Source organism: Symphalangus syndactylus, chromosome 4, assembly GCF_028878055.3.
Source record: "Symphalangus syndactylus isolate Jambi chromosome 4, NHGRI_mSymSyn1-v2.1_pri, whole genome shotgun sequence".
Taxonomy (NCBI): domain Eukaryota; kingdom Metazoa; phylum Chordata; class Mammalia; order Primates; family Hylobatidae; genus Symphalangus; species Symphalangus syndactylus.
The window spans coordinates 142,018,223-142,032,684 of record NC_072426.2 but is presented as its reverse complement, the minus strand read 5'-3'; the positions used below and the strand labels follow the sequence as shown (position 1 = coordinate 142,032,684).

The following is a 14,462-nucleotide window of genomic DNA, read 5'->3' as shown; positions in this document are numbered from 1 at the left end:
GGGAACAACAGACACCGAGGCCTGCTTGAGGGTGGAGAGCGGGAGGAGGGAGAGGATCAGAAAAATTATCTATTGGGTACTATGCTTATTACCCAGGTGACAAAATTATCTGTACACCCAACCCCTGTGACAGGCAAATATATAACTAATGTACACATGTATGCCTGAACCTAAAATACAAGTAAGAAAAACTTTTTTAAAGAATTCTTTTGGCTGGGCATGGTGGCTCACACCTGTAATCCTAGCACTTGAGGAGGCTGAGGTGGGCAGATCACCTGAGGTGAGGAGTTCAAGACCAGCCTGGCCAACATGGTGAAACCTCGTCCCTACTAAAAGTACAAAAAAATTAGCTGGGCAAGGTGGCGGGTGCCTGTAATCCCAGCTACTAGGGAGGCTGAGGCAGGAGAATCACTTGAACCCAGCAGGTGGGGGTTGCAGTGAGCCGAGATTGTGCCATTGCACTCCAGCCTGGGTGACAGAGAGAGAATTTTTCTCAAAAAAAACCAAAAAGAATACTTTTGATAAGCACTTAGATCAATGAAACTTAGACCGGTGGCTGGGAGCAGTGGCTCACGCCTGTAATCCCAGCACTTTGGGAGGACGAGACGGGTGGATCACAAGGTCAGGAGTTCGAGACCAGCCTGACCAACATGGTGAAACCCCATCTCTACTAAAAACACAAAAATTAGCCAGGTGTTGTGGTACATGCCTATAATTCCAGCTACTCAGGAGGCTGAGGCAGGAGAATTACTTGAACCCAGGAGGCAGAGGTTGCAGAGAACTGAGGTCGCACCACTGCACTCCAGCCTGGGCAACAGAGCGAGAGTCCGTCTCAAAAAAAAAAAAAAAAAAAAAAGAAATTTAGATTGGCAACAATAGAGAAAGGAATTATCAATCATTTCTACAATAAATATATACAATCACTTAAAAATAAGACTTTTTAGGCCAGGCGCGGTGGCTCACACCTGTAATCCCAGCACTTTGGGAAGCCGAGGCAGGTGGATCATGAGGTCAGGAGATCGAGACCCTCCTGGCTAACACGGTGAAACCCCCTCTCTACTAAAAATACAAAAAAAATTAGCCGGGCGCAGTGGCGGGTGCCTGTAGTCCCAGCTACTTGGGAGGCTGAAGCAGGAAAATGGCGTGAACCTGGGAGGCAGAGCTTGCAGTGAGCCGAGATAGCGCCACTGCACTCCAGCCTGGGCGAAAGAGCAAGATTCCGTCTCAAAAAAAAAAAAAAGACTTTCTAATTACTCACATGAAACATCTCTAAAATCTACTGCTAAATAGAAAAGGCAAGGTGCAGAACAGTATATGTGGTGGGTAGGCACTTGTCTAAAAATAAAAAAAAAATACCCACACACACATATATATACATATATTTGCTTGATAGGCATGTAAACAATCTCTGGCAGGATACACAAGACAGTGACAACTGGTTACTGAGTTCGAGAGGCAAACTTTTCAGTGCATATATTTCTTTACACTTTTAACTGTGTGATTGTATTACCTAGAAAAAACAAATTTAAGTTGAAAAGAAATGAAAGTAATGGCTAGCTAACTGAACATAAATGAAATTCCACGGAAATTACGGATGTCTACAGATTGCAGACATGTAAAAAATTAAGAATCTTGGTTAAGAAAAAAAGTGTGCTAGATTTTAAAATACATTTATGTACATTCAACGATTACATTTCTTTGACCGTTTGTTACTTATTTTGCCCCAACTTGTTTTTGCTTACCTTCTCTTTGCCTTTTTTGTTTTTATTTTGCTTTGCTTTTCAATCAACCAGGTAAGGTTTATACTAGAATAGAACCTAAGAAACCATTTGTATTCTAATGTCAAACAGTAATATAGTGAGATCTTGAACCCTAACTAGTAGAGGTTGAAGGACGGGATAATGTTCAACTTTGTAAGTTTCATTGCCAAAGCCACACGTTGGAGTTGAAGCTGCGGTCCAACATAAACAGGACAGGAAGGGAGTAGCACAGAAGCTCTTGGCTCTTCATCACAAGTCTGGCATCTGATGGGGTGTTAACATGTCAAGTACACACACCTTGAAATAGCAGTGTGATTGCACTGTGGCCAACTGACATTGCAAGTATGTACTAGAGAGTGAAAATGTCCTCCTAGTCCTTCCGAATGTCTCGTTTTTTGTAATGTTTTAAATTAAGATGCTAATCAAATGAGAACACAGAAGAAATGAGGAAGGAGTTGAAAGTGTTCCCAAATTAAGTAACTTGGACAAACTTTTCTAATGTAATTCTATCCCATGAGATTCTTATTTAATTCTTCATACTCATTTGGTTTACAAGATAAATGATGTCAGTTGGAAAAATACTGTAATGTGGGAAAACTCTGGAGCTGATGGGGTTTGAAAATACAAGTCCTGCGGTATATCTAGGTGAAAGGCAGATCAGCTGGGCATGGTGGCTCACACCTGATATCCCTGCACTTTGGGAGGCCGAGGTGGGTGCATCACCTGAGGTCAGGAGTTCGAGACCAGCCTGGCCAATATGGTGAAACCCTGTCTCTACTAAAAATACAAAAATTAGCCAGGTGTGGTGGTACGTGCCTGTAATCCCAGCTACTCAGGAGGCTGAGGCAGGAGAATGACTTGCACCCAGGATGCGGAGGTTGCAGTTAGCCAAGATCGCGTCATTGCTCCATTGCTCTCCAGCCTAGGTGAGAAAGCAAAACTTCATCTCAAAAAAAAAAAAAAAAAAAAAGAAGATTAGGCAGATCAAATGGGGGTTGCTCTAAAGGTGCGAGATATTTCTTTTCCTCTTTTTTGTTCTGCTTTTGCTTCATTCATTCAAAAAATATTGTTGAGCATCTACTATTTGTCAGGCCCTGTTCTAGGGTCCTAGTGAAAGAGCAATGAAATAAGACAGTCAGGGTTCCCATTCTCAGAAAGCTACATTACAATATTGGAGGCAGGGAGCAATTAAAAAAAAACAAACAGCAAGTAACTGTCGGAAATAATTATGTGGTATGCGATAATTAATGAGGATGAGTTATTGGAACATGGCTGGGTGGCTGCTTTAGACTGGGTGGTCAGGGAAGTGGTGACATTAAGCTGAGATTTGAAAGACAAGTAAGAGCCAGCCACTAGAGGCGGAACATTCTGGGGAGTGGAACATTCCAGGCAAGGGAACAACTTGTACTTCAATTTGTGTCTAGGAGTGTGGAGGAAACCCATCAGGAATTTCCAAATATAGAAAACCTCAGTAATAAAGAGAATGATAAAGGCTGCTATTTCCTTCTCTTCTAGCTTTCAAACACATCATCTCATGAAATGACATTTTCCTGATTTTCTGCAGTGCTTATTATTGCTTATTAAGATGTACTTCACTTTGTTAGCCTAGAACTGCACTGAGGTGACGCTAACAATCCCTAACAGCTCAATATGAATTTTATAGGCTATGTCTTTCTCTGGAGACAGGATTTGCAGAACAATAGGGCATCTAAGGGTGGGAGTGAGAGAAAGGAAGAAGAGAAAAGCAAAGGTTGTAAAATGCAGTAATTTTGAAAAGGTTGATTCGGCCTGAAATCGTTTTACTCTTTTTTTTGTTTGTTTGTTTTTTGTTTTGAGACAGAGTCTGGCTCTTTTCGCCCAGGCCAGAGTGCAGTGGAGCGATCTCGGCTCACTGTAAGCTCCGCCTCCCGGGTTCATGCCATTCTCCTGCCTCAGCCTCCTGAGTAGCTGGGACTACAGGCGCCCACCACCACGCCCGGCTAATTTTTTGCATTTTTAGTAGAGACGGGGTTTCACCATGTTAACCAGGATGGTCTCGATCTCCTGACCTCGTGATCCGCCCGCCTCGGCCTCCCAAAGTGTTGGGATTACAGGCGTGAGCCACCGCACCCGGTCTGTTTTACTCTTTTAAGACAGAAAATCATAATACTGTTTCTTCTTTAGAGACTAGGGTAAGAGCAAGTAGTAAGAATAGGAGCAAGGGGAGCTGTTGATTTAGAATGTAAACACTTAACAATCATTTCATTATTATTCTCCCAGGCAAAAAGACACAGACTTTTATGGCAATGCACATATTTTTGGCACTAGAGTAACAAATAAGCATCATTTTATCTGCTGATCTGTCGCAAGGTAAGGACTTTCCCATCGCATCACCCTTCAGTAACCTCCCTTTGGAGTTCTCATTTTGCTTGTCTACAGGCTTAGAGTCCTACCTTTCTCCCACAAGACAAAGGAAGTAATAAAGGGGGTTTGAAAATAGCATATTGTTATTTATATATTGTTTGATCTGCTGTAGGAGGTGAGCTCAGTGGAAAAACATGACCACGCCTTTCTATATGCTTGTCAAATCACCTACCACATTTTGCCATTCACAGGTTTCCCTTCAGAGCTTATTCCTAGGGGGATTCCATGCATGTCTATGGTTTGGAAAGACTGCTTTCTTTTTTTTTTTTTTTTTTGAGACGGAGTCTTTCTCTGTCGCCCAGGCTGGAGTGCAGTGGCGCTATCTCGGCTCACTGCAGGCTCCGCCCCCCGGGTTCATGCCATTCTCTTGCCTCGGCCTCCAGAGTAGCTGGGACTACAGGCACCCGCCACCACGCGCGGCTAATTTTTTGTATCTTTAGAAGAGATGGGGTTTCACCATGTTAGCCAGGATGGTCTTGATCACCTGACCTCGTGATCTGCCCGCCTTGGCCTCCCAAAGTGCTGGGATTACAGGGGTGAGCCACCGTGCCCTGCCTGAAGGACCGTTTTTTTGGTAGGAATAAAGAGAAGCAGAGATTTTTCGCAGTGAGCCCTACTTTTATTTTGATCTTCAGGTATCATTTGTAATGAGAGGGCAGCAAGGAACCAAGGAAAAGAATAGTGTATAAGTTAGGTTTACGCTCATTCCCTCCTTTTTTCTCCTGTTAAGATTATGACCTAAACATTGTGTTGCTTCTTTCGTGCTGTGATTGAAGATTATGAGTGTCAGCCACTGAGCTGCAGAAATAATACTATTAATTTTTTCTTGTGCAGCATTTAAGCACACTTCGCAGTCTCACAGCGGGTGGTAAGGCATTGCACAAATCCTGTGTGCGGGACATCTGGGACTCACCAAATGGCCTACATTAAATTATCTTCCACTTACACTTGAGGGAGAGTGTTAGAAACAAAGGGAGATGTAGGAGCTGAAGTGGATACGTACACGATACTAAGCCAGGAACCCCCACTTTATGAGAGGTACCACAGACTGAGCCAGGAACCCTCACTTTATGAAGGCTACCACAGACTGAGCCAGGAACCCCTACTTTATGAGAGGTACCACAGACTGGGCCAGGAACCCTCACTTTATGAAGGGTACCACAGACTGAGCCAGGAACCCCTACTTTATGAGAGGTACCACAGACTGGGCCAGGAACCCTCACTTTATGAGAGGTACCACAGACTGAGCCAGGAACCCTCACTTTATGAGAGGTACCACAGACTGAGCCAGGAACCCCTACTTAATGAGAGGTACCACAGACTGGGCCAGGAACCCTCACTTTATGAGAGGCACCACAGACTGAGCCAGGAACCCCTACTTTATGAGAGGTACCACAGACTGGGTCAGGAACCCCTACTTTATGAGAGGTACCACAGACTGGGCCAGGAACCCTCACTTTATGAGAGGTACCACAGACTGAGCCAGGAACCCCTACTTTATGAGAGGTACCACAGACTGGGCCAGGAACCCTCACTTTATGAGAGGTACCACAGACTGGGCCAGGAACCCTCACTTTATGAGAGGTACCACAGACTGAGCCAGGAACCCCTACTTTATGAGAGGTACCACAGACTGGGCCAGGAACCCTCACTTTATGAGAGGTACCACAGACTGGGCCAGGAACCCTCACTTTATGAGCAGTACCATGGACTTGGCTGGAGGTCTGGGATGGCTGTGAGTGTACTGGTGAGGACTTCTGTTGGACAGTACAGGGTGGGGGCTGGGCCTAGTTAGAGAAAAGAGCTCATGACCTTTCCAGGTTTTTGTTTCATTCTTGAATTTTTTTTTTCTTTTCCCACAATCAGTATTGGAGCTATTCAAGAGAGAAAAATAATGCAGAGTTTTTTTTTTTTTTTTGAAAATGATCTTTCTTCCCCCAGACATCTGACACATCAGACACCATTTTCAGATTAGTTCATTGCGAGAGTAAATATTTTAGTTGCTAATTACTTGCGCCCTCCGAATTGTTTTCTATTAGTTCGTTTACAAATGATGAAGATGCACAAACTGCCATAACGCCACCAAATATAAGCCTTTCCTTTAGTGAAAGAAAATCAGATCATAAACTGATGAAAAGAAGATTTGAGCAAACCATAGTTTTTCACTGCTGACCATACGAGGCAAATAAAATCTCATATTTTCCCACAATGTATGAAAAGAAAACAATGAATGTGTAAGAATTTCACTTGGCAGTTACCTATAGTCATTCATTATCAATAACTCAGATGCTGTTCTAAATTATTTGTAGATGTCATTCAACAGCATTTCTCTATCAGTAATACAACTTTGAGAACACTGAACAAATCTTTTTTAGAAAAGGTTGTGATAATACAGAATATCACACCTTTGTGAGGGGTGGAAGAAGGGATGCAGAGAGTACTTTGAAAACTGAACAAACACTGAAAGAAAACTTTGGAAACACTGAAAAAACCTTTTTTAGAAAAGGCTCTGATAATACACCATACCACAGCTTTCAGAGGGGTGGGTTGGAAGAAGGGAAGCAGAGAGTATAAACTTTAATATCCTCTGTGTTGTTTGAATTGTCACATCAAGCATCCACTGATTTTGTAATAAAACAAAATCCAATAACATATTCTAAATCATAAGAAAATTTAAAAATATATACTTAAAAAGTATCATCACATATTATTTTCTACCTAGTTAAATGGCAGGTAAATATGCAACACAAAAAAACAACAATCAAGTGATGCCCTAAGAGTATGTTTAAACACACGAAGATTTGAAGAAAAAAAAAAAACAAAACAGTGGGAAGACCTAGTACAAGTAAATGTTGTTTCTAAGCTGTTGGGTTTTGTGTTTAGGTGTTCTGCTTTTTCCCTTAAGTTTCCTCATGAAGGGAGAGTAACCCATTTATCTGGGCCTCAAACATTTAAGTCCATTTTTTCTGCATCTTATTTTATATTTTATCTTATATTTATATTTATATATATATTTATATTTTATCTCACTCACAAGCAAATCCTGATGTTCTTTAAACCTGTGCTTAAGCTGTCATCCTCTTAATGAACATGAAGTTGTTTTGTCTGCATTCTGTAGATATTACCCCCTTGCCATATGCATTAACCTGGCTGCAAAGCAGAGCTAAAAGCTGCAAAGCTGTTGAAACTCCTAAGATGGGCTGCAGATGCCTCTTAACAGCTCCTCGTGTTTGCGCTCCTGTGATTTACATCCAATTTATGATACCCATTAGAGTAGATAGACTTTACTTAATCAAGACTACAGTCAAGTCCTAGTCATTCAACACATTTGCCCTTTCTCTCCCTGGAGAGCAGGTCCCTTGTTTCATTAAAAGCACTGCAAATACATATTCAAAATGCAAAGATGAAAGAAGTCAGCAGTGGCAATTAATTTTATGGGTTGCTGCTACAAGAGCATAAATCTCTTTTAAGGCCACCATTTTTTAGCTCATTATACCTGTTGGGCCTCTGAATGGAGATGGCGCATAGGTATTAAATGTTCACCAGCACCTTTCACACTATTGTGTACACGCTTAGTGAGTAGCCCTACTGTCTTAAAAGAGAGCCAGAACACAATGCAAAATGAAGTAGAGGGTAGCAATAGATAGATTTTTGAAACTGCAACACAAGATTGTCCAGAAGTCTAGTTTTATAAAATTGTTTGCCCATTTGTTAACTTAAGGTATTCTTTTGACTTTTTGTTATTTGATTAGTCTAATGTTATTCATGAAATCACTCAGTAAATAATAAAGTGATGTACAAAGGTAAGGTGTTATTCTAATTCAAATATCTTTTAAATTCTAACATTTCTAACAAATGAACTCATCAGAGAGAGAAAAGAGTAGGCTGTTCAATGCTAGGGAAATAAAGGATAACCCCTAAAGAAGTCCTCCCTGCCTCAAATTAAAAACATCAGATATGGGTAAATAGAAGGGGCTTTCCTAGGTTCTGGCAAATACATTCTCATGGGAATGTGGCCTCGTAGAATACATACACATTCACTATGACTCTTACATTTCCACTGACCTCTGGCAGGGCAGTAATTCAGGGTCTGTTGTGCTATGATAGACTCGTTTGAGCTAATGTATTTCTGCCTCTCTCTGACATTGTAATGGCTCCATTCATAACAACTCTCTGCTGTGCGGTGCCAATGGAAACAGCTCATGCAAGGTTTATCATCCTAAGAAAATAATGGACATCTACTGTGAAGATGGTATTCATGGAAATATGCAGCTCCATGGAATTCCAAGCCAAATAGCCTGTGCTGTGAAGGGTGCTCTTCTTGCCCACAAGCCTGCGTCCCTCCGGTTTCATTGCCCTGCCAGGATCTGCACCCTGAATTTCCAGCCTCAGTTTTTAGTCTTTCCCTGCTTGTCTGTATCAGATCTCCTTACCGATAATATTTAAAGTAACAAACGTAAAGTACTTATACTCACTTTTTGAAATACTTTTAATAAAGGGCTCAAAGGAGATCCCCCCTTTTCCGTGGCCTCCGGGGAGTGGCTATGTCCTTAGCTGTATGTTGGAAGCCCACGCTGGGCACAGATATTTTCACAGCCATAACCAGTTACAGCTTTCAGCAAAGGGCAGATTTCACCAAGCTTTTCATTTCCCTTCTTTCTTTTTAGGTATCTTTTATATTGTTGAAGGACACCACTTGGCAGCAAGGTCCCATGAGTCAAGGACAACTTGCCACATAGTTGAATCCAGGCAAAAGTTTTTTTCTCACCAGAGAGGAAATGTAACAGGGGTATGGAAATTATTATAAAACCATGCAGAAATACTCACAGTTTTGGTTTGGCAAGCAGAGGTGGTGGCTCCTTAGTGGGTGAAAGCAGGACAGCTGGTGTTGGAAGAGATTTATTACTCTTAGCTTTGCCGTTAATCAGTCCATTTACTCCATGGCTGGGGTGGACTCCGTTCGTTTCCCTCTCGGCAGCATTGGATTGCATTTGAAGGGCTGCCCTGCTCAGGCCTAACTCAGGGTTGTTCACCTGCTGGATCTCAGATGGTTTCTTTGAAGCCAACTCCAAGGAACTTGTCTCCAAGATTGGAGGGGGAGGTGGAAAGTGTTGGAAGTGGTCATTGTTGGATTCTCCCACTGACTTGTAACTACAATTTTCAGTGTTGGCTAAGGAAGGGGAAAGAGAGGAAAAACATAAGAAGATGCTACTAGTTCAACAAGTGATTTCACACTGTCAGAGTCTTCTGAGAATCCCCGTGTTGTGTGAAGTTGTTAAAGAAGAGGTGATTGTGCTGCTCTCATCTGATGCAGAAGCACTGCCAGCTGGAGGGCCTGCTTCTTTCAAGCTTGTTTTGAACGAGTGCTACCGTTTTATTTCCTGACTGAGCTCACATGTGGGGAAACCAGCTACCAAATCATAAAAATTTCAAACAAGAGCTAAACATAGAACTTGGCAAAAAAAAGTGACAACACAAACAGTATCAACTAATAATGCTTTGTCTTCTCGCGTTTTGGTCCATGGGTCCTACTGAACATCATAGCTGTCACTACTCAAATTGGCTCAAGCTGTAAAGGTTTTTTTTTTTTTTTTTTTTGAGACGGAGTCTCGCTCTGTCACCCAGGCTGGAGTGCAGTGGCGCGATCTCAGCTCACTGCAAGCTCCGCCTCCCGGGTTCACGCCATTCTCCTGCCTCAGCCTCTCCGAGTAGCTGGAACTACAGGCGCCCGCCACCACGCCTGGCTAATTTTTTGTATTTTTAGTAGAGACAGGGTTTCACTGTGGTCTCGATCTCCTGACCTCGTGATCCGCCTGCCTCGGCCTCCCAAAGTGCTGGGATTACAAGCGTGAGCCACCGCGCCCGGCTGCTGTAAAGGTTTTATGTGGATATTCATCTAAAGCTAGGGAAGGTAAAGCTTGGAGTCCAAGTAAAATTTCATAATCTCATAAAAATATATTTTTTTTCCATGTTAGGTGATTGCTCCAACTATAACTCAGTACGAAAGAGATTTTTATGTGTTGCCCTCAGTAGGCTGAAAGCATCTTGAGATCATGTCTTTTTTAGATTCTGCACCTTGCCCAGAGCCCAGCAGAGCTCCTGGCATGCACTCAAAAATGCTTACTGAGGTAAACAAAAAACTCAAAAATATTTGTTGATTATGTTTGACCTATAGCAGATTTACCGCAGAAACAATGGAAAATATTACACACAAATTTTTGCCACTCAGACTTACAGAGCCCAGGGTTTTGGCCATATTATTTAAGCACTGCACTCCTGCTATGGCCATTTGATGGGACAGTGTTGAAGCCAACTTGAAATCAAAACGCTGGGGTCCTCCTTGCTCTATAACTCCTATCCTGACACTTAGGTTCCTTTTAGCACTTAACAGTAGTCGTTCACAGAAACCATTTCCCATTTAAGATGACCCTCCCATTTCTTTTCTTAATTAAGATGAAAAAGCATTTACAATTGCCACTCTAAGGTCCCTAAATAAGTTTTGGTTGTGCCTCTGCTGCCACCTAGCACCAAGTTCTTGCTCTACTGAAGGAATCCAAGTACAATTCAGTTGTTCTCTCCAAGTCCGTATCATTCAACAAATGACCCATTTATTGATTCTCTACTATGTACATTATATGCCAGGCTTGGTCAAAAACATATTTTAAAAATATCTTTAAGATGAATGGCAGAGATGAGGCAATTAAAGTAAGCTAACGCTCATTAGTAACTAGAAAACAGACAAATAAAAATAAAAGAAAAAGAAAAAAATCTGTTTCACATTCCTTTCCCTAGTGGTAAGTTTTTGAGTTTAGAAAATATCCATATATTTTTGAAAATTGGCTTCAATAATACAATGCATTGCTTTCTTTTTCATATTAGTTATATACTATCATTGATATAGCCTATCAATGAAATTTGAGTTCAAAGGCCTTTACAGCTTCTCTGAGTTTATCTTGTATTACGTTTTATACAAGAAGGCTTATCTTGTATTACCTTTTCAGAAGTTTCAACAGTGGATCGGACAATGGCTTATTTGTACAAGTATCTCCAGATCTCATGTGTTGGCACTGCTGAGAAAGTGACTGCACCTCCGATGTAGAGGTGGCTTTCCAATGTGAATATGATTCTAGGTTAGCAGGAGGATGTTAGGAAACCAGCTCCATCGTTTCCAAGACCAAGACGGCACGATTTTAAAGAAAGCCCATGTGTGTTCAGTTGCTACATGATCATTATCTTTTTGTTTGTCATCTCCACCTCACTCCTTCTCCTCCCCTCCCCTAAAGCCTTTGTTTCACGATGAAACTTAGATTGTTAGGGTGACTCCTGGAGCGGCCAGATTCCTGAAGGCTGAGCTGAGCTCTCTTCCTGCGACAGTCCCTTCCTCCCTTCCTTCCTTGACAGAGTCTCAGTCTGTCACCCAGGCTGGAGTGCAGTGGGACAATCTCGGCTCACTGCCACATCCACCTTCTGGGTTCAAGTGATTCTCCTGCCTCAGCCTCCAGAGTAGCTGGGATTATAGGCACGCACCACCACACTCAGCTAATTTTTGTATTTTTGGTAGAGACAGGGTTTCACCATGTTAGCCAGGCTGGTCTTGAACTCTTCACCTCAAGTGATCCGCCTGCCTCGGCCTCCCAAAGTGCTGGGATTACAGGTGTGAGCCACCACACCTGGCCGGGACAGTCCCTTTCTGCTGTGGCCAACCACACTGGTGCTGGGGAACATAACCTAGTCATTTTTTTTACTCTTCACATACCTGAGGTGACAACCAGCTGGGCAGTGCTGGTTGCTGATCCGTAATCATTTCTTGCTGAACATGTAAAGATCCCTGCATCTTCAGGGAAAGTCTCAGCGATAACTAGGGTGCAAATCTCCTCTGGAAGTGAAGAGAACAGAACCATTCATCAGAGTTTAACCATGAAGTCACTTTTAAGAAGTGAGACCTCCACCTTTCCACAACAAACAAACTAGGTAATGATTATTACAGATTCACTTTACAAAAATGTTTGCAATAGAATCTCTTTACATTTAATTTAGCAATTCTGCCTAGCAGAAAAAGCTTTGGAGGTAGACCCATTCTTTGTGATGTTGGACATGAGCAGTCTCGGTGTCCTCATCTATAAAATGGGGATGATACATACCTAATGGGTTATCTGTGAAGATAAAACGAGATGTCTGCAAGTGTGTAACTCTGTACTTTGCATGTAGGAGTTAAGCTGATTGCATGTCAGAGTTCTTTCTGTACATATAGCTACCTCTTATATCTGCTCAGCTGCAAAGCAAGCAGTGGGGAAAATAAAGCTCTTCTGAAATGCTGACCACGTGGGAAAAAAGAACATGGGCCGGGCGCGGTGGCTCACGCTTGTAATCCCAGCACTTTGGGAGGCCGAGGCTGGCGGATCACGAGGTCAGGAGATCGAGACCACAGTGAAACCCCGTCTCCACTAAAAAAATACAAAAAATTAGCCGGGCGTGGTGGCGGGCGCCTGTAGTCCCAGCTACTCGGAGAGGCTGAGGCAGGAGAATGGCGTGAACCCGGGAGGCGGAGCTTGCAGTGAGCCGAGATTGCGCCACTGCACTCCAGCCTGGGCGACAGAGCAAGACTCCGTCTCAAAAAAAAAAAAAAAAAAAAAAAAAAAAGAACATGACCTGTGTATGTTTGACCTGTAGACAACTATTCTGAAAGGTACTGTTAAGTGGCATGGCAGTGTTGTAGGGTATGAAAAGCCCAGACTCGAAACAGCTGCCAGGGCTTGAATGAGGGTCCTGCCACATCTTGCCTTTGTGACTTTGGTCAGTCTCCCTGAACTTCAATGTTCTTCTCCGTAAAATGGAGACAATGATAGAAGCTACCTCACAGAGTTTGTATTAGTCATGCGTGACACACAAAATTCACCACCACAGGGTTATTGTGAGGGGGGATGATGATGATGATGACGACGATAACAACAAGAGCTGACAGCTATATAACCCTTACCATACACTAGGTATTGTTACCAGCACTTAACATACATTAAATCTAATCATCACGTCAATCTTATGAGTTATGTAAGTTTATTATTAGCCCATTTTATAGATAGAAAATGGAAGCACAATAAGGTTAATTCACTTGTCCAAGGTCACTCAGCTAATAAATACTAACATAGGGATTCAAACCAAGTTGGGGTCCAGACTCCAAACCCTAACCACCACCTACTTTTGTGATATGACATACTGTGCTTAGGACATTGCCTGGCATATAGCAAATGCTTCATAGCCAGTGTTAGCTGTTACCATTAAAAGGAAGCTATATCTAGAGTATTAATTAGTTTTACTAGTTGGATAATTGCTTATATTGTACCAGTAAAATAAAGATAATTATGTGGGCAAATGTTAAGAAAAGTGATATATTTTGGATTCCCATGAAGTGATTCTATTGGTTATTCACATATTTTTGGGGTAGCATAAGACCGTGTATTGTAGATTTCTTAGTAATAATGCCTGCAATTATTCCTTCCTTTGTAGACATGCCTCTTTGTAATGTCCCTCTGCAACACCTTCCATAAAGTGGCAGAGTCTATTTCCCCATCCCTTGCAACTGGGCTGGCCCTGTGAGTTGCTTTAGCCTAGAATGTGGTGAAAGTGATGTTGTTGGCCAATTCTGAGCCAAATCCTTGAGAGGCCTGGCCTGCTTCTGCTCCATCTCTTGGAACCCTGATGAACCCTTACGTGAACAAGGCTGTGCTAGCCTGTAGGAGGAAGAGACCATATGGAGCAGACATAAGTCCTTCCAAAAGAGACCATCCGAGACTAACTGACTCGTTCCTAGTCATCCTGGCAGCTGCCCATGGCCGCACTGAGAGAGCTCAGCTGTCGTCAGCCCAGCCTGGCACAGACCACAAAAACCACCCAGCTGAGGCCAAGCCAAATAGTTCACCCACAGAATTATGGTTGCTGCTTTAAGCAACTAAATTTTGGGGTGCTCTACTGTATTGCAGTAGCTAACTCATAGAATTTGATAAGATAAACCTCCTTCACTAACATCCTTCTAAGAGCAAACATTTCAGACCATCAGTAATTAAAATCAGCAAATCTGTTTCAAAACATTTTATGTTTTAAACCCTGAAACAAAAAAAGTACTAACTGTAGGTAAAAGTGCTATGTTTTTTAAAAAAACATTTTTGCCTATTGAAGACAGCTTTAAATATTTTAATTTTTTATCTATAAATCAAATAAATAAGTGCAAACGTAAATAAATTAAACAAAGTATAAAATAAAGTGTAAATGTTTCTCTTTATAATCGAATTCCCTTTATATACC

At 42.1% G+C, this 14,462-nt stretch overlaps 1 protein-coding gene across 2 annotated transcripts in view; it reads right to left on the bottom strand.

The window, feature by feature from the left end:
- PALLD (palladin, cytoskeletal associated protein) overlaps window positions 1-14,462 on the bottom strand; it is a 422,857-nt gene that overhangs the window by 216,397 nt on the left and 191,998 nt on the right. For both annotated transcript variants that reach the window (XM_055276361.1, XM_055276362.1), the window contains exons 8-9: window positions 11,920-12,039; window positions 8,991-9,333 (exon numbers count right to left, since the gene is read on the bottom strand). In XM_055276361.1, coding sequence (XP_055132336.1) covers window positions 8,991-9,333; window positions 11,920-12,039 — 463 coding nt within the window. The remainder of the gene's footprint in view (window positions 1-8,990; window positions 9,334-11,919; window positions 12,040-14,462) is intronic.